Source organism: Centruroides vittatus, unplaced genomic scaffold, assembly GCF_030686945.1.
Source record: "Centruroides vittatus isolate TY-2023 unplaced genomic scaffold, ASM3068694v2 contig_134, whole genome shotgun sequence".
Lineage (NCBI taxonomy): Eukaryota > Metazoa > Arthropoda > Arachnida > Scorpiones > Buthidae > Centruroides > Centruroides vittatus.
The window spans coordinates 866,706-893,134 of NW_027120852.1; the positions used below are offsets into that span (position 1 = coordinate 866,706).

Consider the following 26,429-nt stretch of genomic DNA (forward strand, 5'->3'; position numbering starts at 1 on the left):
TGCTTTACAGTATGATTTAGTTGTACTGTTGCATAAGCTAACGACATCACCCACAACAATTTATGTACTGTCTATTTCAGGAGACAGGTTTTGTTGAGTAAAATTTGAAGATTGTTCTCGTTTGTGAGAATTTCATTCTTTTTTTTATAAATTTAATTTTTTAGAGGAAGTTGATTAACTTATTTAACATGAATAATTATCCTGTTTTTAATCTGAATGAAAACAAAGCTTTAATAGTTTGCTATTCTTTATTACAGGATATGATCTTGATTTTTTTTAGGTGAAACTGACTGTTGTCGGAACAGATGTTGTTAATCTGTTGCTGATTTTAATCATGATATTTGACTTAAAAGCAAGATGATTTTCAGATGTGTTTACTCATAATACAGAAGTAGGATGGAAGAAGTTATGGCTAGATTATATTTCTAACTCATTCTGTTGTTCACCTAGGAATAATTTGAATATCAACAGAAATTTGATTTGAGTATTTCAAAAAAAATTTTAACTTTATTTTATAAACCATGGGTAAATTTTTTCACTGTTATAGTGGGTGGTTGGTTGTTTGGACATTTAAACTGCATACAGAAAGTGTAAGGAAGTTTGATTTGTTTTTATTTTCAATAAAAGTTTCTCAATTTTTAAAAATATGTTGAGTAAATCAGAGATGTATTGGGTAACTGCTTTTTGGATTATTTTAAGAACGTTTTGTCAGTTGGATAGGATTTATATCAACTTGCTTTACATCAATTTAACTAAGATATGTTTTGATCAAAATATGTGTGAAATGAACAAAAACATGATTATGCAATTAATATGATATAGATGTACAGGTATTTCTCGATTATACGTCGTTTGTCAAAAAAGTATATGGAATAATAAAAATCAAGTTTGTCATTTTATTTGACTTTACATCCATCCGCCACAAATACTGAAGTCGTAATATCACTAGAAAAGTGTTAAAAGCACATAAAATCATATTAAAATATGTACATTTACAGTAAATGTTAATATAATCATCATAAATCCTAGAGAACGAAACATGAAAACATCTGTGTTTCTGTGTTCTTATTTAGCGGTCTAAGTGCTCATTATTGCCGTTTTTCGTGGTAATTTCAACATCTACCATTTGGCGTTGTTGTCAGCGCCACTCAATATTGGTAAATTTAACATAAATTAGTGTATTTTCTACTATCACAAAATAATTTTAATGACTATTTTTTATTTAACCTTAAAATACCATCTTATTTTATAATGTCTTAGAGAAACCACATTCACAAATAAAGAATCTGCGATGTACTGTAAACATCACCAAATTGTAAATATGTACATTTACAAGTATCTCCTGTACATGTATTCGTAAATTTAGATTACTTTTTTCTGTACTATATTAGTTTTTAATATAGTACTAAACATAATATAGTATAAATTTGTTTTGTAAGCTTAAAATAGATTCTTATTAACCATATATTAAAAATGCATTTATACATAAAATACAGAACTGGAATGGTAATTTGTAGTTTAGCCTAGTGACAAGTAAATTAGTCTTACATTGCCTCAATTACCGACATAAGGTCAGGTATACCTGTAAACTGAAGAGATGATCTTGTTCCTAAAATGCATTCGTATGAAGTCCACATGGTATTAACAATTAAAAAGATAAAAATTGGTATTCTAATGATAGTTCACTGAAAGTTTTATTTTAGAAGTCTAATAGCTGTGTGTTTTAACCAGCAACCACATGTGGTAGGACTAATTTCAATATCCATTGCTTTTTCACTACTTTGACATACTAATGTGTGCTCCATGTTATCCTCATTCTGTGTGTTATCCATCTTATCTAAAATTTTGGTTGAAAAGATTTTTTCGTTTATCACAGACCCTCGAAAAATTACTGTCTTATGCATGCATGGGGCAGTGGGTTTTCCCCCTTCCCTCTGACATTATGAAAGAGTGTCACAATTGCCACAAGAGATAATTGTGATGTCATGGATGTTTGTCTGCTATACATGATGTAATGATTTGCAGTCTGCAAGCTGTTCCATGCTTGAGTGCTTGTCTCCGTGAGATAGCCCGGAAGCTGCGAGCTTCAACAATTTAAATGTTTTCTCGGCTTTATTTTGTGCCCAAAAAATACAGAAAAATAATTTGCTGGTCTTTTTGAGGACATTGAGCCCTCTTGTCATTTAATTCTAGCTGAACCCATTTCACATTACCTCATGCTGTTTCAAAGTTTGAAGGGTTCCCTATGGAAGCATAGTTAAGGATGTTATTCTGTAAACTAAATACAGTTCATTTCAAAATTATAAACACACCCAACATTTTTCAATAACAGAAATATTAACAATAGTAATGTATTTACTATATTAGTATATCAAAGTCAACTAAAAATTGGTTTGCTGAAAAAAATTAATTTGATTGATTGGCCATCACGGAGCCCTGATATGAACTCTATGGAGAATGTTTGTTTGGGGCATTATGAGTCATCTTGCTTATGGCCAAAACAGACAATACAATACTGTAAATGAATTGAAATTAGTATCATGGATTGTTGGAAAAGTGTTAAACAACAACAACATCAAAAACTAGTAAAATGTATGCCTGATGAGTATTTGAATTAATTAAATCAAATGGTGGACTTACAAAATATTGAAACAATCAAAAATTGAAAATCTGTGATAATTTTTTTTTTTTTTTTTTTTTTTTGTAATTGTCAGATTGCCCTAAAAATTTCAGAAAATGTTTAAATTGATGTTGAAAACAATATATTAATATAATAATTACATTACAATTGCTGATGTTTTTGTTATTGAAACAGTGGGTGTGTTTATAATTTTGAAACGGACTGTATATGATGACAAAATTTGACATGTTTAGAAGATACATTACAGGATTTTTCAGAATAGTCAAATTCAAGGAATAGCATTATGTGCTGCATAATTACATGTGAAAAATTGTCCCCATACGTGAGCAATCGTACTAAAAGAAAAACCACATGTGATAGCAGGTTTGTTTCTGAATTTCCTTGTTCATTAGAATCCAAAATTAAAATACATCATTTTGGTAAGAGAACAAAAAAGGAACAATTTGATTTGCATTATTAAAAGTGTTAAATATCTAGGCCCACCGGTGGCCAAGCAGTCTTCTTACCCTGAATACTGGGAGTTCGGTCGTGGATTCACGCCTCACTTGGACGGGCTGGCCATGTGGAGTTTTCCGGGTTTTCTCCACATCTGTAACGCTTAGATTGGTGCCAGTTTCCCTTAAAAAGTCCTTCAGTAAGGCATCCCCCAGGCAGATTGCCCAAGTGTTGCATTGCCATAACTAAACAAACTTAAATATCTAACTTAATGCTAACCCTTTTAACTTCTAAAATTGTTGTTTAGTTTGGATTATTTGATATTTCATTGTTTATTTTACAAGCCTAATATATAACAAAATAAAATATTTATCATCATTAAACTTTTAATGTGTAAAAATTGTTAGTTTTTATTTTTGAACATGCTGTCTAAAGAAAATCTAGTGGAAATTTATGAAAAGAGTAAATAACTAATGGGTTTGATTTAAAATATATGATTCTTTATTTTGTGACATGACTATTAAGTACTGTATATGATTACTTACAGGTGGATATGGAGCAGGATATCAGGGTTGGGGTGCACCAGCCGGAGGTTTTGGTCCATATGGTGGTCCCGGTGCACAGTTTGGCCAACAAGGATATGGTGGATATGGTATGTATAGTGATTAAAAGTAATAAGCTATGCAGCTAGATAGATGTGTTTGGTTTTTAAAAGAAACTGTCTGTTTTGATCATAAGACTAGTCTTTGGAATAATAACAGAGCCGGTTTTCGTTATGAAGTAGAATAAAATATTTAGATTCTATATTGTGTTGTCATGCTTGTATTTCATTGCCTGCTGTGATTATCAATCAGTTGGATAATTATCCTGTTAAGTTTACTATTTGTGGATCATCGACTTTGTTTCTGTGCTAAGCAATTGAAAAATTGAGCATTTATCAACTCTCTTAGGAATTTATACTCAGAAAACTGAAATATTCTCTTTCTTGTTTTCACATTGCTTTTACAGTAAAGTGACATGGGTGTCATACACATATCCTCAATCATTAATTAATAACTTCAAAAATTAATAATTAAAATGAATTTTACATTTTTGTATTTGCAGGGTTCCTTATGCACCTGGGAAATCAGGGATTTTCATTAGTGTTTGGAAAAAGTCAGGGAATTTGTTAAAAATTGTCAAAGTCGGAATTTTTCCTTGGTGCCTTGTTGATTTTGTTTGCTGACAGTATGGCTGACCAAGTGTAGCTGTCTGCACGCAACAAGAAGTATTATGCAACTTAGGAAAAGGAGGTGCAGAATATTTTCAGGATCCAAAATTTCACCCAAACATACACAAAATTTCTTCTAAATTATAGCGCACAAAATATACAAGCATAGAACATCAATCATTATTTTTAAATTTTAAAATACTTTTAGGTTTTAAAACTGCTGTATTAATTATGCAGTATTAAGAGTTTGAGAGAAAAATAATACTTTTAATTAATAATCTAATGTTGATAATTTTTGAAATATTTTAACTTTGTCTCTCTCAATTTGAGGGCAGATGTTAATGAACTGATGGGAAAAAATGATAACAAAGAACCCCAAACATGATAAATAACTTAATATTAATTCGAATAGTATTATTTTTCATTTTAATAGTTTTGATCGCATAACAAAACAGTTTGATTTCTGAAACTTTTTTCTGTTTATTAATATTCTATAAAGTTTGGGAAATTTATTAAGGGACAAATCTAATAATTTATACTTTTGTACATGCCAAAGCTATGAAGTTTTAGTTATGAGTTAATAACAAGATAAATTATTATTTAATAAAACATTTTAGTTTTATGTAGAGAAGACTAATGACTGTCATAATTGTCTTTCTTATTTTATTTTTAATTTTACTAATTCATTTGTTATAAAAAAATATAACTGTTAATTAGAAAAAATAACCAGTTAAAAATTTGGAAAAGCAATGGCATATGTGCATAGTAAGTCAAGTGATGTTTTATTTTGTTAATGTGCCATACCATAAGGGATGTGAGGGTCAGAGCATTTGTATAAAGTTGGTCAGGGAAAGTCATGGAATTTAAAACAAACATTTGAATAGGAACCCTGTCTTTGCGAAATAATGCACATTTACTAGGAGAGGGGAAAATGAAGTAATATAAGGCAAGCAAATAACAGCAACTTGTGTTGTTGAAAAAAAGAAATGGAATTATTATACTTCAATAGAATCTGTTTGTATATTTTTTTTATTCAATTATTTTTCCATTTGAATGTAATGTTAGACAAAAACCTATTAAACTATGAACATTGTTGTATTTGTAACTCAACGAATGGAAAATATGCCTCTTGTGTTGCTTGATCTACTTTTATATTGTAGTTTTGAGTGTCATTTGAGGCAGAGATTAAAATTTAGACTTACATCTCTGCAGTATGAAATAGTATTACTGTTCTGTAAGCTAAAAACAATACAGTAAGATCCTGCTTAACGCTGATTCGATATAATGCGGTCTGCTCAAAGCTTAAAAAAACACTCAAAATTTACAATGATTCAAATTATTGCAGCATTTCATTGATTCGCATATAATGTGATTATTCCCAAACACGAACCAATCGGCAAAAGGTGGCAGTTCATCGTAGCGCTGTATACTTTCTTTAAATCTGTTTCTTTGCTGCAATTTTGGAAAAAATATAACATGGATGCCACAGGCAATATCAACTTTGCCTAGCAAGAATTAACTGATAAATGCATGAATGAAGTGTGGGAGAAGTTATGGCTAGAGGTATCCAAGAATTCTGAACAAGAAGAGCCTATTGCTGTATCATTAGGTTGACCAAACTCAACCCAATTGATACAGCAGGACTAGATGATGTAGACAAGTAGGATAATAGAGAGGTTGAGGCGCAAGTACAAACGTTAAACTTGTACGGCAAGCAGAAGTACACGTTTGACGTTTTAAGTCCAAGTAAAAGACCTTCCGGTGCTCGTTCACATCACGTGACTTAGTGAACATTGTGCATTGACTTATGGGAAATTTGTTGAAAAAATGTCGGATACTTTTAACATCGATGGTTACCAGCAAAGGTAAATAAACAAATTAAACTGGTTAAAAGTATTTATAGGATGTTTAATAACACTAAATAATTATTTTTAATTCTCTGATTTTTGGTCTTGTGTTCCCCTTTTCCTATTTACTCTGTTAAAATGACCTCGTTTAGCATTTTGTCATCTAGGAATGCATCCCCCATGTAAAGTGGGGTCTTACTGTACTTTGTTGAATAAACTTGACCTTTGTAATGCGTAAAAAGAGAGAAATTTGACCTTTTATTTTTTGATGATGACAGTGGTAGCTATAATAATTTATATTATTTTAAAAATTAGCCATTTTTGAAATTGATTTTTGTAAATCAATATAATTGGTGAGTGTGTGTCATTAGAAGCATTTATTTATTTTTACGTGTGTGTGTGTGTAAGTAGTAGAGTACCATTTGATTCTCATTTGTTTTTGATAAAGACAATAGATACCAAATTTCTGAAATGACAAAAAATAGACCCCATCAAGTATATTGTTTATAAGAAGCAGAATAGTAGTTTGATTATTGGCTGACTGTAAAGAATCTATGGAAAGTTTAGGCATTTATAGTAGCCTAAACTTTAAACAGCAAAAATGGACATACATCGCCCATTAGCAGTGGTATTTGAGCCTTGAATGGACAAAAATCATTTTGGAATTTTGGTGTGAGTGTTTGATTTATGTATACTCAATGTGCTGTAACTTCAAAAAAAGGTTTGCAATAAAAAGTGCTAATGTTTTTTTATGATGATAATTTAAAATAAAACCTACATGTTTATTAATGGCTGTAATACTATGAGTTATGAAAGGTTTCTGCTGTCTTGTGCATCTTAACTTACAATTAGCTCTATTTTTGGCTGTTTTTTTATTCTGGTTCCATTCAGGGATTTATAAACAATGCTGTACTATAATTGTATATATTATAAATTGGTATAAATTTTATCTCAAAACTCTGTAGTCTTTGTATATTTTCTACATTCTAATTTATAATTTATTATGTAGTTTAAGCTTGGTATCCACATGAGAAATTTTGCTGCCACAATTCGACCACTTGGCATTGCACGTGCATGACTAGAAAAAAATGAGCATCTAATTCACACAGTTAAGCATAACTTAAATGCTTGAGCCGTATGTATTTTTTCATCGTGAAAATCAAACACCACTAATTGGCAAAAAATAAGATAGTTTGATTCCATTTTCTACAGAATGGCTTGGTAGATGAATATATCAACTGAGAATGAGAAATTAATAGAAATTTGGTTTTCCTGAGATTTTTTTTATAAAAGTGGTGAAAAGTATAAAGATGAAAATGATTTTTAAAAAAAAATCTATGTATGTTCCCCCACAAAGGATAAGAATGTTGCTAAGACAATTGCATTAGTCATCCATCTTTGTTTATTCTAGTTTCTTCCTTCCCGATAGCATACAAATGAAGTGCGAATTGAAAAGTGGATATCAACTGTGAATCATTCATGATTATGTTCTGGCTTGACACAGCAAAACCATTTATGTGGATACCAAGCTTCTGTTGTATGCATTTCAGAGAATTAACTCATCTAGAAAATAGTCTTTTTATGTATTTTTAACTTTTTAGATAATTTATAAATTGAGACTTTTAAAAAATGATCAAAGTCGTAGTATTTAATTGGATAATTTGAATTTTGTAAACAATGATATTTTAGATAATTCAGGCAAAGTAAACTTTAATGTTTGTCATAAGCATTATCTTCTTGATCTTAAAATCTTATTTTAATCACATAGTCTTGCTCACTTGTTGGTTTTATTTTGATTTAATAAGTGTTAAATAAGTCGACACTGTTTTTATTTGTTTTCTTTTCATACCTTCTAATAAAATGTATTAATATTTTGAGTGATTCTACGGAATAGAAAATTGTTTCTAATATTATTTTCTGCCAAAACAGTTAATCACTTCTATGTTCTGAATGCAACTTGCAAATGCTATTTTGAAACTTCGTTGCATTGCTGCCACCTAAAAGCAAATGTCGAAACTATGTGAATAAGCATAGGAAATTCGAATAATGCCGTGTGCGCAATCTTTTTCCATCTAAATTTGGTTGAGAAAATAATTGTTCTATTATTTATTGGACATCTTTTCTATTTTAAATTAAATTTTTTTTTCTTCTAAGTACTATTTATGTTTATCATGTTTAATTCTTTGTGTGTTTATATTGGTTTTATCTATACTTTTTCTTGCATTTTAGCCATTGTCTTTTCTATAATCAAAAAAACATTGCCATACTTTTAAAATATTACTGTATTTTAATTTTGCAGGAGGAACCGGTGCTCCGGGATTTGGAGGTTACGGCGGATTTACGGCTCCAATGGGCGGGGCACCCGCACCGGGAGGCCCTCCCGGCACGCAACCTCCGGCGGATCCTTTCAATCAGGCGGCGGTCACACAGGGAACAAATCCTCCCGCACCGGGTCAGCCGATGGGTACGGGCAATGCCGCTCCCACCGGTGCCGCACCAAATCAGCCACCGGGTCAGCAGACAGATTACAATTTCAGTAAGTAATAATTTTAAATTTAAACATTTTTATTTTAAATGTATCTCAGCTTATATTATAAATATTAATAAATTAAATACCTGTTAAATTCAAGTGTTATGTCAATATTTAGACAAATTGTCAATCTCTAAAATTGAAGTTACATTTCTTGTATGATAGAAATCTAAATTGTATAGAAAATATAAAATGTTGGGGAAATGTGGTTAGTTTATGTAGCAATGTTTTATTATATTTTGTATTATTGAAATTGGGTTTTTAATTAGTATAAAAACAGTTAAGAATGCTGAGGTACATAAATTGAGATACAAGTATACTCCAACCTTTCAAACTCCGGCAAGAGGTTTTATTCTAATGAATTGTGAATTTTAAAGGTTGGATTTTATTTGTATCGTTGTTTTTCTCCAGTTGCACATTACAGTACATAAATTTTGATTTGAATTTCTTGCGTAATTCGTCGATTAGAGAAATATAATTCTCGTTTTCGTAGAAAAATTGTATAAAATTTCATTTAGTAATAGATTTTTTATTTAGTTCAGGCACTTCACATGGTATGACTATATATTTTATTTTTAACATTCGATTCAAGATAAACATTACTTAATGTTTTATCTCATATTGGTATAATTTGTGAAAACTAACAAAGTATCATAACTTCATAAATGACAAGCTATAATTTCCTTTTAATTCTACAATAACAATTTATTCATCTCATTTTAACAATATTAACATTCTGTAAAACAAGTATTCAGTTAATTTACTTTTTAATAATTAGAATGGTATTTTTGTGTACCTCATTAATATTTCTAATTTAAAAAGGCATCAAAAATATAGAGACGTTTCTGGGCCCAATTTCATTTAATTTCAAAGATTAACATTTTCATGGCCTCCTTAAAGTAAAAATTAGAAGATTGTGGGATGATTTTAATATTGGATAATGAAAACTTAAAACTTTATAAAATAAGAATTAGCCTTGAAAATTATATGATATAATAATAGGTACTTTATGCTTTTGGGTTAGATATTTGCAAATTATCAATGGTTCGTTTTAAAGGCATTTTTTGTCATTATTATTTTCTTATCAAAATATATGGTATCATCATATTGTTAAAATTCTTGTGGGATTTTTATTCAACATATTACTGAAAAATATCAGAGCACCATCTGACCAGATCAGATCTCTTCAGAGTATGTTAAAGGGTTGAAATTTTTATGTAGATTAGTTTAGAATTATTTTAACACGTGAGTTTGTAGAGTATTAATAGGGTATTGAGTTAGTAGTCATTTATATTTCATATTATACTGCGTATCTATTAAAGAAAATATTACACAGTTTTAATTCGAAAATTTAATACCGGTTAGTAAGGAACCGTTTCTTTTACGAGGTTGGTCGAGGTTGGTCGTTGCATGAAAATTGTTACGGACCATCCCCTTTCCCCCCTGTTTCAGATTTAATAACAGTTGAATTTGAATCCATTATATGAAGTTTGAAATTTATTGGAAGGAATTCAATAATTGACGACGAGTAGAAGCGAAACGGATAAGATAGGTGGTAAAACTATATTAAACATCAATATTTGCATACTAATAATATAACACTGGTTTACAGTAAGGATAGAGAAAGGATTTTCTTTGTTGTTATACTTTTGTTTATTCGTTAAGTTTCTCTTTTGTTCTAGAAAATTACTTTTCAGTGAGAATTCACTAGCAGAAACAAGATGTCTCAGAGAAATTTTCTTTATAGAGTAAATACTGTTTTTCAATCCATAATATAGAATCAAAATTATGGCACAGATTTTATTACACAGTACAAACACTCATAGGATACTATCTTCGTGTAGTCACACTTCATGCAAGCATTTGTACTTGAAGTGGCGGATGTAATTTTAATAGCTTTAATCGACTTCATCTCTGCTGCCAATTGGAATCCGAGACTCTTCAAACTGCTCTTATTTTAGGGAATGGATAAAGGTCTACCGTCTGCACGAAGAAATTCGGCGAAAGCAACTAGTCGTACGAAGGTCATCGGTCTTTTCGGGTCAATATCTCGTAGAAGGACGTGGCTGCGCTTCCCACTTCTTGAATCTTCTAACTTTTCTCCCAAAGAATTTTATCCGTTCCTTAAACGAAAGAGAAGTCGAAAGGTCGAAAGCTCTAATCGGCCGTACAGGTAGAAGCCGTAACACGTCCTTAGAGACGTGGCAAAAACATAGCTTCTACCACTTGGCAAGCGATGCCGATCTCGGGAGAGGAGGGAAGCCGCATGGGGAAGTGATATACGGTGTAAAAATTAACGTATTTTGTTTAATAAAACCTGTGCAAAATGTTTGATTTATTTAGACTACATTCTTGCTTTTAATGTAGTATTCACGCTGGTAGGATAGAATCTTCTATATATTTGAATCATTAAGTGGCCGTAATGTTCGTTGTAGTATCCAAGTCTAATTGTTTTCTGTGGTATTTGCAAATGCGTAGGAAGAACAATTGTCAGATTTCATCCTATCTCGAAAATAGGATACTGGAATAGAACGGTTAGGACTTTTTCTCGTAAAAGAACCTTACTTTATGTTACGAAATACAGGACTTTTTACATAAAATGCAATAATTTTGCTTCGTAACACACTATGGTTCTGATAGGCTAACGTCAGTTACGGAAAATTTTAGATTGAAGAACTATCTATTTATATGGACTTTTATTCTTCAGGTATGATGGGAAGTTATCCACAAGAAGCGTCTGGGTTTGGACCTTCTCGAGGTTACACTGGAGGTATGGATGGAATCTCAGGCAGTCAGGGTGAGTCGATTGCTTACATTAGATTCTGTTCCAACGCGTTCGTAGACATAATCACGTAAACGTCCTGCCGTCGATCGGTAACGAGAAAAAGCCTCGTCCGACGGGTGGTAAACTCGTTATTTGTGGGGAATTTCCCATTAGACGTTGTTAGGCGTACTGTACACGTCGATTTATAGGAAACGACTCTTCTTTTTGCATTCTCGCCTTCCGTGCTCTTTTTTTAACTCATTACGTTTATTTTTCTGATTCTTCACTGTTTAAAGTTACTTATATTTTGCATTACTGTGTGGCATTTTCATTTTTAAAGTAATTTCAATTATCAACGTAGCTGCTCTTTACCCACGTTTGTGCCAGAAGACGTATATATTTGTTGGTAACAAAAGTTTTTAATTTATAAAAAATCTCGAATGGTTTCGGAACTTAGATTCGTCATATGTATTTCCAAATGGAAATACTTGAAAAAATTGCTGGACTTTTGCCATACTAACTTATAAGTTGCTTCTCCACTAACACTCATATATATTTTTTAATTTATTGTTACGAAACTGTTATGTGAGGTTAATTGCAAACTATCTAAATGTTATTCGTAATGGACTTTATCAATTCGAAGAATGATGATCGCCTTTATTAATTTTACGTATACGAAGAATTTTCACAAAACACTTTCAAACATCAAAGTTTTGTCCGAGTTATCGAAAATTCTACTGGTTTATTGGTAGCAACTGTAAACGATTAATCCAAGTGCCTTATTGACTAACTCGTTTTTTCACTTACGTTTGTTTTCGACTAAATATTGCGACCGACAAATATCGTAATTTTAAAAGGTGCCACGAATTTGTAAAATTAATATTTCTTACCCGTTTTAACGAAATGCGCGTAGCCTTATATACCTTAGGAAACTTTTGAAAATAGTGTTTCGATCGGCGTTTTTCTTATCTAATTCCCGTACGTCACGATGTATTTTGTAAAACAAAGGTTAGAGTTGCCCGGCGGCGTTGCGTTTTTGCATAGAAAGGGTCCTGTAGGGTCGAGCGTTACGGCGTAACGCTCGACCCTATTCGTCCACCTCTCACCAGACGGAGGTCACACGTTTACTGACCCGGTATATAATTTTTGGTCGATGCGGCCGCCATCTTTTTAGAGTAAATTATAAATACTACGGTCGTTAGATATTTAGATTAATACCGATAACGAATCGGGCCCGGCTAATCTAATCTTTTGAGGAGAAATATCGGCAGCCTACCATATTTAAGCGTAAACAAAAACCGTTAGACGGTAAACGGACGAAACAATTACGCGTAGGATAGATTTTATTTTATAGAAGTAACTGTGGCGATATTGCCACCAAACGTTGGTACGGAAGTGGAGACTTATGACATATTGAAACAATATCGCCCGTGTGATTAATTAAACTGGAGGTATTTGTTTTTGAGAGTGGCGAGCGCGGCAGGGAGTAACGAGTTTGTTTTTGTTTTGGCAGCCGGATTCGGAGGAGGAGGACAGGGCGACGGTCCGCACGTAGGAGGAAGGGGAGGAGGCCAGGCCCAAGGCTACCATCCGTACCGGCGAGTGTGAGGCGGTTTCCGACGTCGTTCGTCCGACGAACCGTAATCTGTCACTGGAGGAACTCCGTTCGATTCGTTTGCTTGTGTCCGGTTCCAGTGCATTTTACCTAATATCTGAATGTTCCGTCCTGGGTTCCATCGCTTGTTCTCTCGTCGAAGCGGCAGACATCCGTTTTTAAAAATTATTGTGTACATCGACCGAGAAGCTCTCCAACCGTTACAAAACACGACAAAAAACAAGCAAATTTTTCGACAGTTTTAATGAAGACACATAAATAAATACATGAAATTTTGATTATTTTGCACAAACCGAACTGTAAATCCTAGTGCATTCCAATATTTTTATTTGATATGGTGTCAGTATAAATATAAATATATATATATATTATATTAAATGTTGACAAAAACTTGCGATTGTCCTCTGGAATTCCGAACGGAATCCCTTCTAAGACCGGCAGCGGGGGGGCCGCTCGGATCCGGCGGAAGTCCGTCCGGCCTCTTCCCCGCCGTATTCCGGATCGGGCGAGAAGAGGGGTGGGGAGGGGTAAGCGGGAGGATCCGGCCAGGAGGGAGGAGGGGGCTTCTTCCTCTCGCTTCTCTCGTCCGTGCCGAAGGGAGTCTTCGGGATTCGAATTCCCGCCGTCGAATCCGGGCCCTCGGCGTTCCTGAAAATAATGGAAATTAGCGCGACGTGCTAAGATGCGCTTTCGGCGGTCGGGAGAAGAATGATTCATACCGCTACTTCGGGTGTTGTAGGTAACGTGGAATTTTCCTGCGTTCTTCCACTCCGTAAGTTACGGATGAGCGAGTACTCGAGATGTGGAATATCACGTCCGTGAAAAATTTAATTCGAAAACGAAGAATATCTCCGATATCGCGTTAGTGTAGATGGCGCCTCTCGGCTTAATTCGTGGTAGTCAAAAGTTTACTTATTTCAAAATTTTAGTATTAAATAAATTAACTAATAGCGAGCTTAACTTAAAATAAGTATTCGAATTCGAGAAACGTATTCGCCCATCTCTACCATGGCTTGCTTAAATCTTCAACACTCATCGGAACCTATAATCGAAGATATCTAATTATAATTCTTGATAAATCGTCGGCAGGCGCTCTGGGGACCTATTCCGAGCTCTTCCGATAACGAGAGCGATACACGGGACATTCGGTAAGTCCCCTTACCGAAAGGCAGTTAACGAAACTTAGACAAATCTCTATTCTGTGCTCCACGTTAAGTGGGTTTCGCTACGGGTAGTCGGCCGCCATGCGTCTGGGTTTCACGCTATCCATAGCTGTTACGTTTTAATCAATCACAGTTTAGTTAACATTGTATTTTTGTCACGTGACTGCAACCCGCCGTTTTCTAAGCGAAGCAGGTGATTTGAGTATTGTCATTACCAGCGCTAGTCAAATAGTTGTGTTAAATTGTCATCAAAGAAGAGAGAACAGCCAACGAACTACAACTTGTCAGTTCGAAATATTAGTTAAACACTTCGGTTCTTGCCGGGGCCTGATTTAGGCATTTTGAGGCCCAAAGCCGAACTCTGTGTGAGGCCATTTACAATTCTAGAAGTCAATCATATAAAAGAGAATTAACATATATTAATTTCAATAATAAATGTTTTGTTGTTAAAATGTATTTGCAACATATAAAATAAGGTACAATTTATAGAAGGGGACACTAAAATTTTCGTTTGTCATTTTTTGATCGCTAAAAGCTAAGAAAAGCTACCTATAAAAACCAATATTGTTTAAATAATACAAAAAATAAAAAGCAAAGTATAGTTTGTTGATTTGAAAAAATATATATATCAAAATTCGATTTTTTGTGGAAATTTTTGAGCTTCCTTAAAACTCGAGGCCCAAATTTTCTCTCCAATTGCTGGTGAAGTAATATCCTTACACCTAAAGCGGCCATGTTCTTTTTACTTTCGTTACGTTCCTAACGGTAGCTCGAGAGTGATCGATAACAAAAGCTTAGTTATCGCACGTGGCTATCGGAACCGAAAACGAAACGTGAGGCTCGGAATAGCATTTTCACAGTTGATTAAACGCCAATCACGTGGTTCCGATAGAAACTGGTTTTTATCGTGTTCATTAGCTTAACGATACAACTCCGAATAGGTCTCCCGGAGTACTTCCTCCGGATAAAATGGCGGCCCGTTCGAAGACGAGATTACAAATGCATAAATCGATCTGATCGGCGATTTAAACGTTTCGCCTTTTAAATTGATACTGAGACTCGACGATATTCAATTAATCACATCGATCTTGCCACTTAAATAGCGAAAGAAAATTGCAATTTCTAAAATGAAAGCGCTAAATTGAACTTTTAAATAGAACAAATTTTCTAATTGTCTAAATTTAACTTTCAAATGAAGACAACTGAAAAAATGCGAATTTTTTTCCTTAAGACCTGGTGATAATTGTATTATTAGATTTAACGAGCCTAGGTAAAGATTTAAATGCCAAAACTTATTTCGCCTGAGTGGTAATTGCCAACGCACGGTAGAGGGAGCCTAAAACTCGGTAGTCGTGCCGACGGCTGCTATGTTGGTTAATCCGAGGAAGAGGGTCTCGCGTTACTTGCCTTGCATTTTTGAGGAGAAGAAATTTAGGAAAATTAGTGGCTCAGTTGTGTTAAATGGTTTTGCAATTGAGAGACGCAGCACCCGGTTACAGTATAAAAATAATGATAGAAGTGAAACGTTCCGGTTCGATTGAAAATGGTTACGAATTTGATAAGGAAAACTTTGCCGTGGCATTTTATTTTTAATCATGAAAATTGTTTCTCTGTTGCATTGAAAGTGCCTGGACGTATTAAACGCTGATTACAGCGTTCCTACTATTTAAAATTTCAGCATTTTCTATTTAGTAACACAAAAATTCGCGTTTTTCATGAACTATAGAGGACGCTGCATGTTTACAAAATGGCTACTTTATCTGGGTCGCTTGTAACTAGTAATGTAAAATTAATCATATATCATAAAGAGTTGGTAAAGGACCTGATACAAAGTTCAGCTTAAATCCGGCCGTGTGCCACACAAAATTACTGGCATTTTAAACTTTAAGGAAAAATCCTTTAAAATTGACAGCATAACTTGTTCATATAAAGCTGGACAATCTGAAAACTTTTGCCAATTCTTAAGTCGAATCCCCTTTATACGGAATTCGGAGCTCATACATATAACCGACAATCATGTGTTTTTCATATGGAAATAGACGAAAACTTATATTGGGCTCCCGTATGGCTTTGAATTGCAATTTGGAATGCAACACAGAGATTTGCTTTTTCTATTGCTATTCAATGACAATACACAAGAATGATTCAAACGACCCAGATAAAATAGTTTAGTTTTTAAACACCAGGGGCGAGCCTCCGGTGAAAAATGAATAACATTTAAATCAAAAATTCCAACCACGAGATAGTGATGGGGAAAGATAATTCCGTTGAAGGTTGGCAACACGGGTGGTGATGTCTTCCGGCGTTTATAAACAATTTAAAGCAAATACGGGATACGGCGTTACTATAAATTAAAGTATTTAATCTCGTCACGAATACGTTGGTGGTTTAAACAGTATTTCCGGGATTAGGCGGCGCGGGAGAGTTAGTTACCTGAGGCGTCGTCGTTGTCTGTCTTCCATCATGGCCACTCTGCGGTGGACCGCGGCTATCCGGTAGAGGAGGACGGTGGCGGAGAGTAACAGGAGGGCCAACCTGAGGAAGAAGAGGACGGGCCGATTAGCGGAGGCGGGGAGGGAGAAGAGCGCTCCGACACTTACAGCACCGTGGTCAGCAGCAGCAGCAGGGTGGTCCCGGGTAACCTGCGAGAGCAGACGATCAGCCAAGAGCGAAAACGGAAAGAAATTGCAAAAGATACCTGTACAGGCCGGAAACCATTTCTTCCGCCTTGCTCAAGTAACCTGAAAATCAAGGGCAAAAAATTAGGACGACGAAGGGAGAAGGCCGGCGGAGGACCGTCCGGGTTTACCTCTGGCGCCCGACCGGCGGCAGCGGAGCGGACGTACTTCGGAATCCGTGTTGGGACGGACCGTGGGAAGCGACACTTCCGAGATTCGGCGGCAGGCGATTCCTGAGACGGTCGACATTCGTCTAAGATGATTCTCGGAAGCCACGCTGTCTTCGTCTTCCGTCACGTTCTGTAAAATAGGAGGAAAATGGCGCCGAGTGGTCTTGCCCGTCCAATTCCGGCCAGAAACACCTCTCTTTCGTGGACAAAAGCAAGTTAGATAATACTCACCGGAAGCATAGACGAAGTATTTCCGCTTTCCGAGTCTTCCACTGCGCTCAACTCCTAGGGAAGGTCAAGAAAACGGTAAAGTAAGGAACGGTCCGCGTGACGAGAGAGAGAGATACTCACGGGGTCGGCGGAGGAGAGCCAGATGCTTCTCATCAGTTGGAAAGTGGACGTCCTGGACAACAGAGATCCGAAAACGTACTGCCACGAAAACGGACGATGAGTGGGACGACCTCGGGGAGGGTCCAAAATCGACCTTACCTTTTCCTCCTCGGTGCTGATCCCCACGGCGTTCGGAATGATCCTGGCCGTGCATTCTTTCGACACTTCCACCACTTCTCGCACCGGAATCAGGATCTGTTCGCCCAAAAGTGAACGCGGTTACTACATCTTTCACAACAATACCGAAGATTCTCTACAGTATGACGCGTTGATAGAACTAAAATGGCGGGTTTTTTAATAATAGCCAGCGACAAAGAATCTCGCGGTGGCGGGACAAAGTCGTCTCTAGCATATAATGGCGGCGCTTGATTTTTATCGCGGTTTGAAGTTCTCGCTTTGTACTGCTCTCGTTCAATAGCTCGTTATTACGATTCGAACGTGGCTTTTTTCGGCTTGTCCCGAAATATAGAATAACTGATTAAAAAGATAATAATAATAGAAATAAAACAGTAAACGTCGTCGGCGATCCACTTTCTACACGAACGAAATGGAAAAATTCAAGCTGCTACAAAACGTTAGCGAGAACGATAAGGACTATGCAGATGCGAATTTAGTTGTGAGCGATGTAATTCTCGCAAAGGAAACCATGCACAAGCGAGAAATATCGCCGACGAGAGCGAATTTCTGGTTCTCGCACATATCTGACAGGGTTTGATATTTATCGCGTCTGCATAGTTGCACCCTTAGTGTTGGCAGAGCGAAACGAAAAGTGTTTAATGTAATCGTCTAAAAGGTAGAAAAGATTAAATTCGAACAATCGTATTAAAATGGGAAATTATATAAAACTCTTTTATAAAATACCTGTAAAATTTCGGTAATTAAAGTTGTATACAATTTATACATAAAAATATTTTAGGGGTTAGAACGTAACTCATTCGAGCAGGTTGTAATTTGTTCTTCGTTTATCACGCTTTCTTTAGGTACAGTACAATAGGTAACCCCGTCTTAAATCAGAGTTGTCCGTAATTTTCCCGAGCCGAAATATTTCTTAAAGTAAAAAGCAAAACGAATTTTCGAAAATAATGTTTAGTCCTTTTATGGATGGCGTTGGCATTCGAGAAACAAATATTTAATAACAGTACGCGAAAGTGGGTCCATTTTCTATCCTCGGCTTTGTATCGGACTTATCTCCAGAAAATGCCAGTCTTGCCGGCATAATACAAAAATTCATTTACGACTTTTGTATTCTAGCCACATCTGGCGAAAGTACGATATCCGAGAAAACAACCTACCCGGGAGATTCTAGGGATAAAATACAATATGGCGGCGATAAAATAAATCTTCCGACTAGAAACTTTTAGCGGTAATTAAAATTTCGTTAATCGGAAAATTATTTTATATTAAAAATGTTTTTAATTGGAAATATCGAACGCGCCAATTTGCTCCGATATTAATTTTCCGTGTATGTACTTTTTTCCCCGTTAATTACTTTATAATTCGGCAAAGCGCCATCCAACGTCGCGCTTCGTCTTAAATACCGTGGGTTGCCATTACGTCACGAAACAATGGCGCCGGATCGTGAAACGAAACGCGGTTGTCATCCCGTCCGGTCGACCAGTGTTACGAGCCGTGGCAAAGGAATTAATGGTAATATCTATATTTTGCACAAAACAAAATTTTAGGTATTAAATTAAAAATTAATTTGGTCAGTGTTAATTGAGTCCATAAATTTTTACGTTTATTTTGTGTTTTTAAGTCGATAAGCTATTATTACGAAAATTATAAAGCAGCCGAGCATCATTAACTATTGTCTTTTAAATAACTATTAACAAGTTGTTTCCGAATTCAAAGAATTAAAATTTTTAAATTTCCTCGAAACAATAGGAAATTAAGCTTATTACGAATTATCGACGCGATAGTCGATACCGAAATGACGTCATACCGGCGTCGTAGGTTATTCGATTAGCGACGTCGACGCGTCACTGGCTTCGAACTCGAGTAAAAGATTGGAAAGTGTTTTTACGCTCCGTCACGCTTCTACGTTTCCCAACATTTTTACGTCGTCTACGGAAATTATGTATGTGAGCGCGCGTGCGTTACAAAATACTTTCGAATTTTTACCATTTCTAACTAAAAAAAGGCGAAATTTCTATTAAAATAGGGTTTTAAACTTATTTTCGCAATTTAAAAATTCCGCTTTCGCACTTAGTTCGGAACAGCCAATTTATACGAACTGTACCCACCACGCGACGTCGTCGTTTTTAAACTCATCCCAGTATCGTCTATTCTCACCCATTTCCCTCGAATAGTTAAAATTCCGACGCCTTCGTCTTCTCGCAGAGTCGCATTCTTAGTCAAAACGGGACGAGTGCAAAATTTGCCATTTTAATCGTTTCTACGAGTTCACGTGGACGATTTTTTGCCGAACTGCCAGAAAAATATTCGAAAAGTCAGAAATTAAGTTAAATATGTATATAATATACGCGCGCACAATAAATATAAAAAAGGATTCCTGCGAAAACCAGTTACGTTGATACCTAATTTAGTTGGCAGACCCGACCTTTGACCCATCGAACGTATTTAGTCACTCGAGGATTTTTACGCTCGTCTCTAATTCCTAATATCGGATCGAAAATGGAAAATTCGATAAAACGTCAATCGAAATCGTTAACGGAATGGCATTCGCGGCTGGAAATCGTTAGGTTGACTGCAATTTCTTAGAAGGGTCTTCACTTTCCAACAAATACGTTGGTACTTTCGTCTCGTTGGTTAAATTCCTCGGCTTCCGTCGTCCCGCGCTTTTATATCTATCGTCGGAGAGACCGTAATTGCGGCGGCATCGAAGCGTAGCGTTAATCGCTCTCCGTCCATAACGGGTTACTTATTCCGTTCAATCGAGCGAGAATTACGATAAGCCAGGGAGCCATCGCTTACTTCTCCGGAACGCATCCTACCCGAGTAGAAATTTGATCGTTCGTCACGCGACGACGTCTGTAAAAGTTCGGATCCGGCAACGGGTGGAATTTCGATCGAAATTTTAAAATTATGGCGGTAGCACCGCTCGGGAGATAAGAATCCCCCTCAATTACTCCGGAGACGTGTAATAAAACTTTAATGTAACGTTAACGGGAGGGGAGGGTCTTTCCAGTCGAGATTACGAAACGCAACACAGTAGTAACAATTAGTACGGATTTCAAAATGTCTTCTGTACGACATTTACGAAAGGATAGATCGAAGTTAGGCCGAAATTTTTGATAATTTAACGCATCGATCCGTCCGACTGACGAGGTGTATCGATATCGTTTTATCCATTTAGAGGTTACGCCAGTAAAGAAAGCGTCAAACTGTCCAAAAATATATCTCTAAATACGGGAAGCGGATCGTGGTAGAGACAGTAACGAAGAGTTGGGAACCGCAATCAATCGGCGTTGGTTCTTCCCTTCGCAACGCCAAATTTTGAAACTCGAATAACCATTCTGGTAATAAATTTATCGACGTGGCGCGGTAGGCGAACCTCCCCAAAACCAGAATCGAGAAGGAAGGAGACACGTGACTAGAGGGAATTTTTAGAGAAATGACCGGGCGTTTTCGGAAGATTAAGGAATAATCGAGTGCGGAAAACCCGGATTTAAGTACTTTCGCGGAAATAAGATTTTAAGCACGGCCGAGCGCTTTTCCTGGATTATTTTTATTAATGTTTCTATTGTTAGAAAGTAGTTTTTATATAACCAACCCGAGATGATCTGCATTAAATATAAAATATTTCCTGGAAATTCCCCCGTTAAAAACCATTTTTAGAGTAAAACGCGTAAATTACGTATCGATCCGTATCCCGGGGAGACCGCGAAATCGATTCGACTCGGAAACTTTCCAAAAATTTGGCGATTTTTGATGGCAAAACCCGAAATATCCGGAGGAAAAAGCGCCTAAATTTTGGATTCGAGTTCGATCCTCTTTTCCGGTAACTAGGTCACGTGTGGGTGGAAGCGATTTAATGGAAGAAAGGAAGATGCGAAATTTCAGAATGGAAAGACATTTATCCTTAGAGAAGGCGCCATTTTGCTACCAGGCGTAAAAAGTAACGAAAGGAAACGGACGGAGATCTTCGTCCACTTCCCGGCGCGAGGAAAATGAGGATCGTCCATCCTCGGCTCCGTTCGATTCTGCGCACTCGTCGATCGGGTGCGACTTCCGGTCGCGAACGGAAGCGCTCACCTGAGTCTTGTGTCCGAAGATGTTGGAGTAGAAGGCGAAGTGGTTCTCGGTGACGTAAAGCTGACCCTGCAGCAGGATGTCGGCCAGAAGGGCGCACGAATAGTCTGCGGGAAGAAGGCGAGAGGTGAAAAGACGGCCGCTGGAGGAAGGGAGGCGTCGATGGTACTCACAGTCCAAGAGGGGTTCTTCCGGGTCCACTTGGGGGAATCGCCGGTGGAATCGTTGTCCGTGCGATTTCCGCAGGCGCGACTGAGTGGAGGGTGCGGGTGAGGGAGGAGGGACAGTCGGAGAAGGGCTCGACATCTCCAAACCATCCTCCGTCGGCGGTGCGACCGAAGAAAATACCGTTTCGAGTCCGGCCAGAGATCGACTGCCGACGGGTCTTCCGCCGCCGGAACTACAACTCTCGCGTCGCGTCGGATCGATCGTCACGGCTTCCGGTCTTCCGCCTCCCACCGCCGCCGTTCCGAACCGTTCCGACGATTCTGGCAAACGTAATTGTTTCGGATTTCGCCGCAAACACAAAGCTAAAACGGATTCTCGCCTTCTCCGGGTTTTGGCTTCCGGAAAATCGGCGCCGCGGAAAAGACGACGCTGCGTCACTCGCACCCCTTTAATCCGAATGGACGATTCTCCTGGACTGCTCCTGCGTCGAGAGTCGCCGGGGCGCCAGTTTCTTCCTCATCCTTCGTTTTTCTCCTTCCCATCCCAAATCGAAATCCGTGCAAAGCCTTTGTCTGCGTGATAATTCCAATTCTTATTCATTTGTTGTATCCTTATCGATTTTATTTGGATTCCAATCTTTTTCTAATTCTCTTCAAATAACAATTCGATCGGGATTTAAAAGAGTTAACGCAGAACTGTCTGTTCTTTTCTTAAACTGTTGCCACACGGGACAACATTTAAGCCTATTCTGCACGTAGATTTTGGCGTGCTACGGACGAATTAATAATCTCCAATTATATTGATTCGAATTGTTCCATTTCGTTTCTCTTTTTAATTTTCTTTTCCACCCATTTAATCGCATTTCACGTGATTACGCCAACGTCTAATCGAGAAGCGCCGAGATTTAATCCAGTCAAATACGCCAGCTATGAAAATGCGTGGTCTTGACTTTCGAGGGAAGTTAAAAAAAGAAAACGTTTCTATTTCGAGGCGATCGATTCGCTTTTCGACGTTTAAAATAAAGATCGCGGCGACATTATATCGAGACGTTCCGCTTTGCGCAGAACCCCAATCGTACCGTTGCCGTGTTCGGCATCCCTCTAGCGGAGAAAATCAAAAGTAGTAGAACCTTACGAAAGGAATTCTGAATAATCTCGCGAGAGTTTGTAAAAGTTTCTCAATAGTAAGATTGCCTTTTATCTTCCTCATTCGCATTATTATTGTAATTAAAAGTATTAAATTATTTTTTACTTTTAAGATGGCGACGCGTTTCAGACATGTCCGGAGAAAAAGCTCGTTATGGGGAATTCGTTTACTGATACGTCTCGAAAGAGTTTAATACGAATAAAATATAGTAGTCCGTAAGGGTTGAAAAGATCTCGACCACGCTAAAAACGAAAGAAATTATTATAAATCACGATTTTCCTGTCATGGGATATGAATTAAACCGCTATAAGTAGAAAATACGCAAAGGAGAAGCGCCAAAGTTGACAGTTCTGATATGACGGAGCTACAAATCGACGTTTAAATATTTGAATAGATGCTCTTATCTCTAAAAAATCATAGTGAAATGTGTAAACAGTAAAATTATGGTATAGTTCGGAACGAAGAGAAAAGAAAACGAGTGTCTCACGAATGAACAAGAAGTTAAGACTGGTAAAGTGCGATTAAAAATGGAGTCTTTTTTGCGCTCTCCAATCCAATTTAAACCAAAATATTTCATAAGAATAAATATAAGATATTACCAGCTTATCAATTATCGCAAACAACGCCCCGTACAAAAAGACGCCAAGAGTCGTGCTCTAATGACGCTTCTTAGAATATTGTTCTCGGCGTTTTATGGAGAAACTCGACTCGTTAATTATAAACGGGTGGATGACAATTTGTTGATCTACAATTTATAGATTTGTGCCAGAATAAATCGAAATAAAACTCGGCATTGAAGTTATTTTGCCTAAATATAAACGATATAAAATTGATAGAGATCGTAACATAACGATCAAAATGCGCCAAAATAGTTCCGCAGTAAGTCTACGACCGCCGTAATCCATTATTTTGTCTATTTTTATTCACACGCGCTACCTTACGATCGAAAGTAGGACATCTGTTTCGGATTTTTTTTAATTCCGAATGTAACGGTTTCCAGGATTGGTCGAACGTCGAAAATTCCACCAATCGATCCGTGGCATCCGACTTTTGTTCCTAATTACGAAAGTGAAACATTACCATGAATACAAATCGAGGAAGACTAGAGTTTTGAAAGATTTGCCAGACCCATTTTAATGCGACTAGTAGACAAAATAAAATCATCATTGCGTGAATGGATTTTTAATGCAATTTTTAGAAATTGTCGTTTTTCTTTGTCTTTTTCGAATAACATTTAAATCAATTATCGTACTTCGCCCACGTTTCTGCCCGTACTGGCCACCCGGGGAAGGAAAATGCAAATTAAAATAACGAAAGACGCATTCTTTTTGTTAGAATAGTGTCATTTTGACATAATCTCATTACGAAAAAGGAGAAATGATGCCGATTCGACGTTAAAAATGTACGCTCTTAGGGCAAAAACCTCGAGTCGCCTATCGGTGGAGGTCGATCCGAATCAAAAATAATTTTGCAGCTTTTTAAATCTACGTGATATATTCAAAGTTATTAGAAATATTTAACTTCCTGGAATATATTACACGCAAGTTAGTTGCTAAGGAGAAACTATTTACCAATAACGATTGCCTCGCGACTATCTTTACGGGATCGGCCGCTGTTGTGGGGGGTCCGAAATCGAATACGGACAAGTAGCTCCAGAAATTCAAAATTTCTTTCGTTAATTTAAAGCGGGCAGAGTAAACGTCTGTTTGTTTTTCCGATTCGTGCGAATCTCTGATTGACCAATAGGAAAACAATACTCCCGTAATTGGCAGAAAAATCCAGCAAAACGTTTTGAACCATTGGTCAAATTATTCGTTCCCCCAACGAAACTGGAAAAGAAGCGAGAGCATATACGAAACAATGGTAGAAAAATTATATAAAAAATACTTGAAATTTTGAATAAACGAAGAAATGAGAGAGAAAACTAAAGACGTTCGGACTATGTTTTGTGGCACTCAAAGACCAACCGTTTCGTCTTCTATTTTTACATTTTGTGTCAAAAATATACACAGATCGAAGAAGATTCGTAATTTCTTAACAGTTCGATTCGACGCGACCTCGGGAAATCCCACGAGAAAATAACACGTAACTCTTTTCTATTGGATTAAATGTATAAAACCTGTAAAAGGTTCCGTTATTGGTCGATAAAACTCGGAGCGAGCACTCCCGGTGCCTAAGAACGAAGATAAGGTTAACAACGTGTAGTACTATACAATACTCATAATTAAGAGCGTACGATATTCGGAATTGGAAGAAGACGGCAGAAATAAGTGAAATTCTGTAAAATGTCCGAAATGCGTCTTCTTTCTGAATATTGCACGCGCCGAGACAATAGGAATAACATTAAACTCGAGGTGCAACGACCTTCCGGTGGTTAATGGTTAGAAATGGTGAAACGGAGAGCGCCAATGAAAGGTCGATGCACCTAAAATTTAGTGTCACTCCCGTTATTTTTATTCGGGAAACTTGTAGGAAAAGATTTTTCTGGAATTTTTGGGAAAAGTCTCGAACGTGGACGTGCTTACTCTTAACATCTGAGTCTCAAAAGCTCGTTTGATTTGTGTTTTATCAATAAAAGGGTTCCGACTATCAAACGAGCCAATCAATGAGACGGTTTAACACAACGCTGTGGTCGACTAGAGGTTAATTTAAATTAATTAAGCGTAACTAGTCCACGTCTGTAGAATCGTTGTCTTTGTTGGATGCAGTCCTTCACCGGACACAAAGCTATCGTAATCGGTTCCAAAATGGTCTCGGTTAATGGATGGTGAAGAACGGAACGATGTATCGATTAGTTGAAGAATACACTTCGATAATACATAATCTTTTTTGGCAATCTCCCAACCCGCACTTAATCTTTTATAAAGTATTAAATTCGAGTTTTCCGTTGCGAACTTTTAATATTTAAAACAAAAAGTTATTAAATTCATTGGTTAATTGAAGACGAATAAGGCGAAAAGTGGATCTGCTATCGGATGTCGAAAGCAAACGCGACACGAGATCCACGTAAAGAGAAGAACGGAAAATGCAGAGATAAATAATTTCATTACCATTACGATTTGTGCACTTGTATTATAATTTATTCTATCGAAATAATATATTGAAAATCGCTAAGATTTTTAATAGCAGCTAAACACGAGATTAAAAATATGTAAAGCAAAGGAACTAAATTAACTTATGTTTGCATCGAGTCTGAAATCCCCGACGAAAGACTTAATTATGTCATTTATGCCGAGTAGTCTGTATGAAAGATAAGTAGGCTAATGTAATTTGGAATAAAATAGTCGTCCCTTCCTTTATCATTCTAACGACTATTTTTTGTACACTTAAACACGATATCGCTCTTAGTCTAAATAATCAACTAAAAATGAATATAATAACTCGAGTTAAATACTTGGCACACCCTTTACTGTGCTACGCTTAACTTTGTGATTCTACCGAGATAACGTGCCAAGTGTTT

The 26,429-nt window shown here is 36.5% G+C and overlaps 2 protein-coding genes across 2 annotated transcripts in view; one reads left to right on the top strand and one right to left on the bottom strand.

Annotated features, from left to right (window-relative positions):
* LOC136990755 (heterogeneous nuclear ribonucleoprotein 27C-like) overlaps positions 1 to 13,346 on the top strand; it is a 51,357-nt gene extending 38,011 nt beyond the window's left edge. Inside the window, 4 exon segments of the mRNA XM_067289188.1 lie at positions 3,624 to 3,728; positions 8,433 to 8,669; positions 11,371 to 11,460; positions 12,941 to 13,346. Coding sequence (XP_067145289.1) covers positions 3,624 to 3,728; positions 8,433 to 8,669; positions 11,371 to 11,460; positions 12,941 to 13,035 — 527 coding nt within the window. The 3' untranslated portion in view covers positions 13,036 to 13,346.
* LOC136990733 (GRAM domain-containing protein 2B-like) lies at positions 13,293 to 22,255 on the bottom strand. The gene is made up of 10 exons (XM_067289161.1): positions 21,829 to 22,255; positions 21,659 to 21,762; positions 17,543 to 17,638; positions 17,405 to 17,482; positions 17,285 to 17,338; positions 17,015 to 17,183; positions 16,904 to 16,946; positions 16,806 to 16,847; positions 16,639 to 16,740; positions 13,293 to 13,690 (listed from the first exon to the last, which is right to left on the bottom strand). Exons 1-10 carry the CDS (start codon positions 21,959 to 21,961, stop codon positions 13,471 to 13,473), a joined length of 1,041 nt encoding a protein of 346 aa, XP_067145262.1. The 5' UTR covers positions 21,962 to 22,255; the 3' UTR covers positions 13,293 to 13,470.
* Between the last annotated feature and the right edge of the window lie 4,174 nt (positions 22,256 to 26,429).

Coding starts and splice junctions, on each gene's coding strand:
- LOC136990733 (XM_067289161.1), bottom strand. CDS start 21,961: ATGTCGAGCCCTTCTCCGACTGTCCCTCCTCCCTCACCCGCACCCTCC. Junction 17,184..17,284: donor ATACTTCGTCTATGCTTCCG/GTGAGTATTATC, acceptor CCTATTTTACAG/AACGTGACGGAAGACGAAGA. Junction 16,741..16,805: donor CTGCTGCTGACCACGGTGCT/GTAAGTGTCGGA, acceptor CTTCTTCCTCAG/GTTGGCCCTCCTGTTACTCT.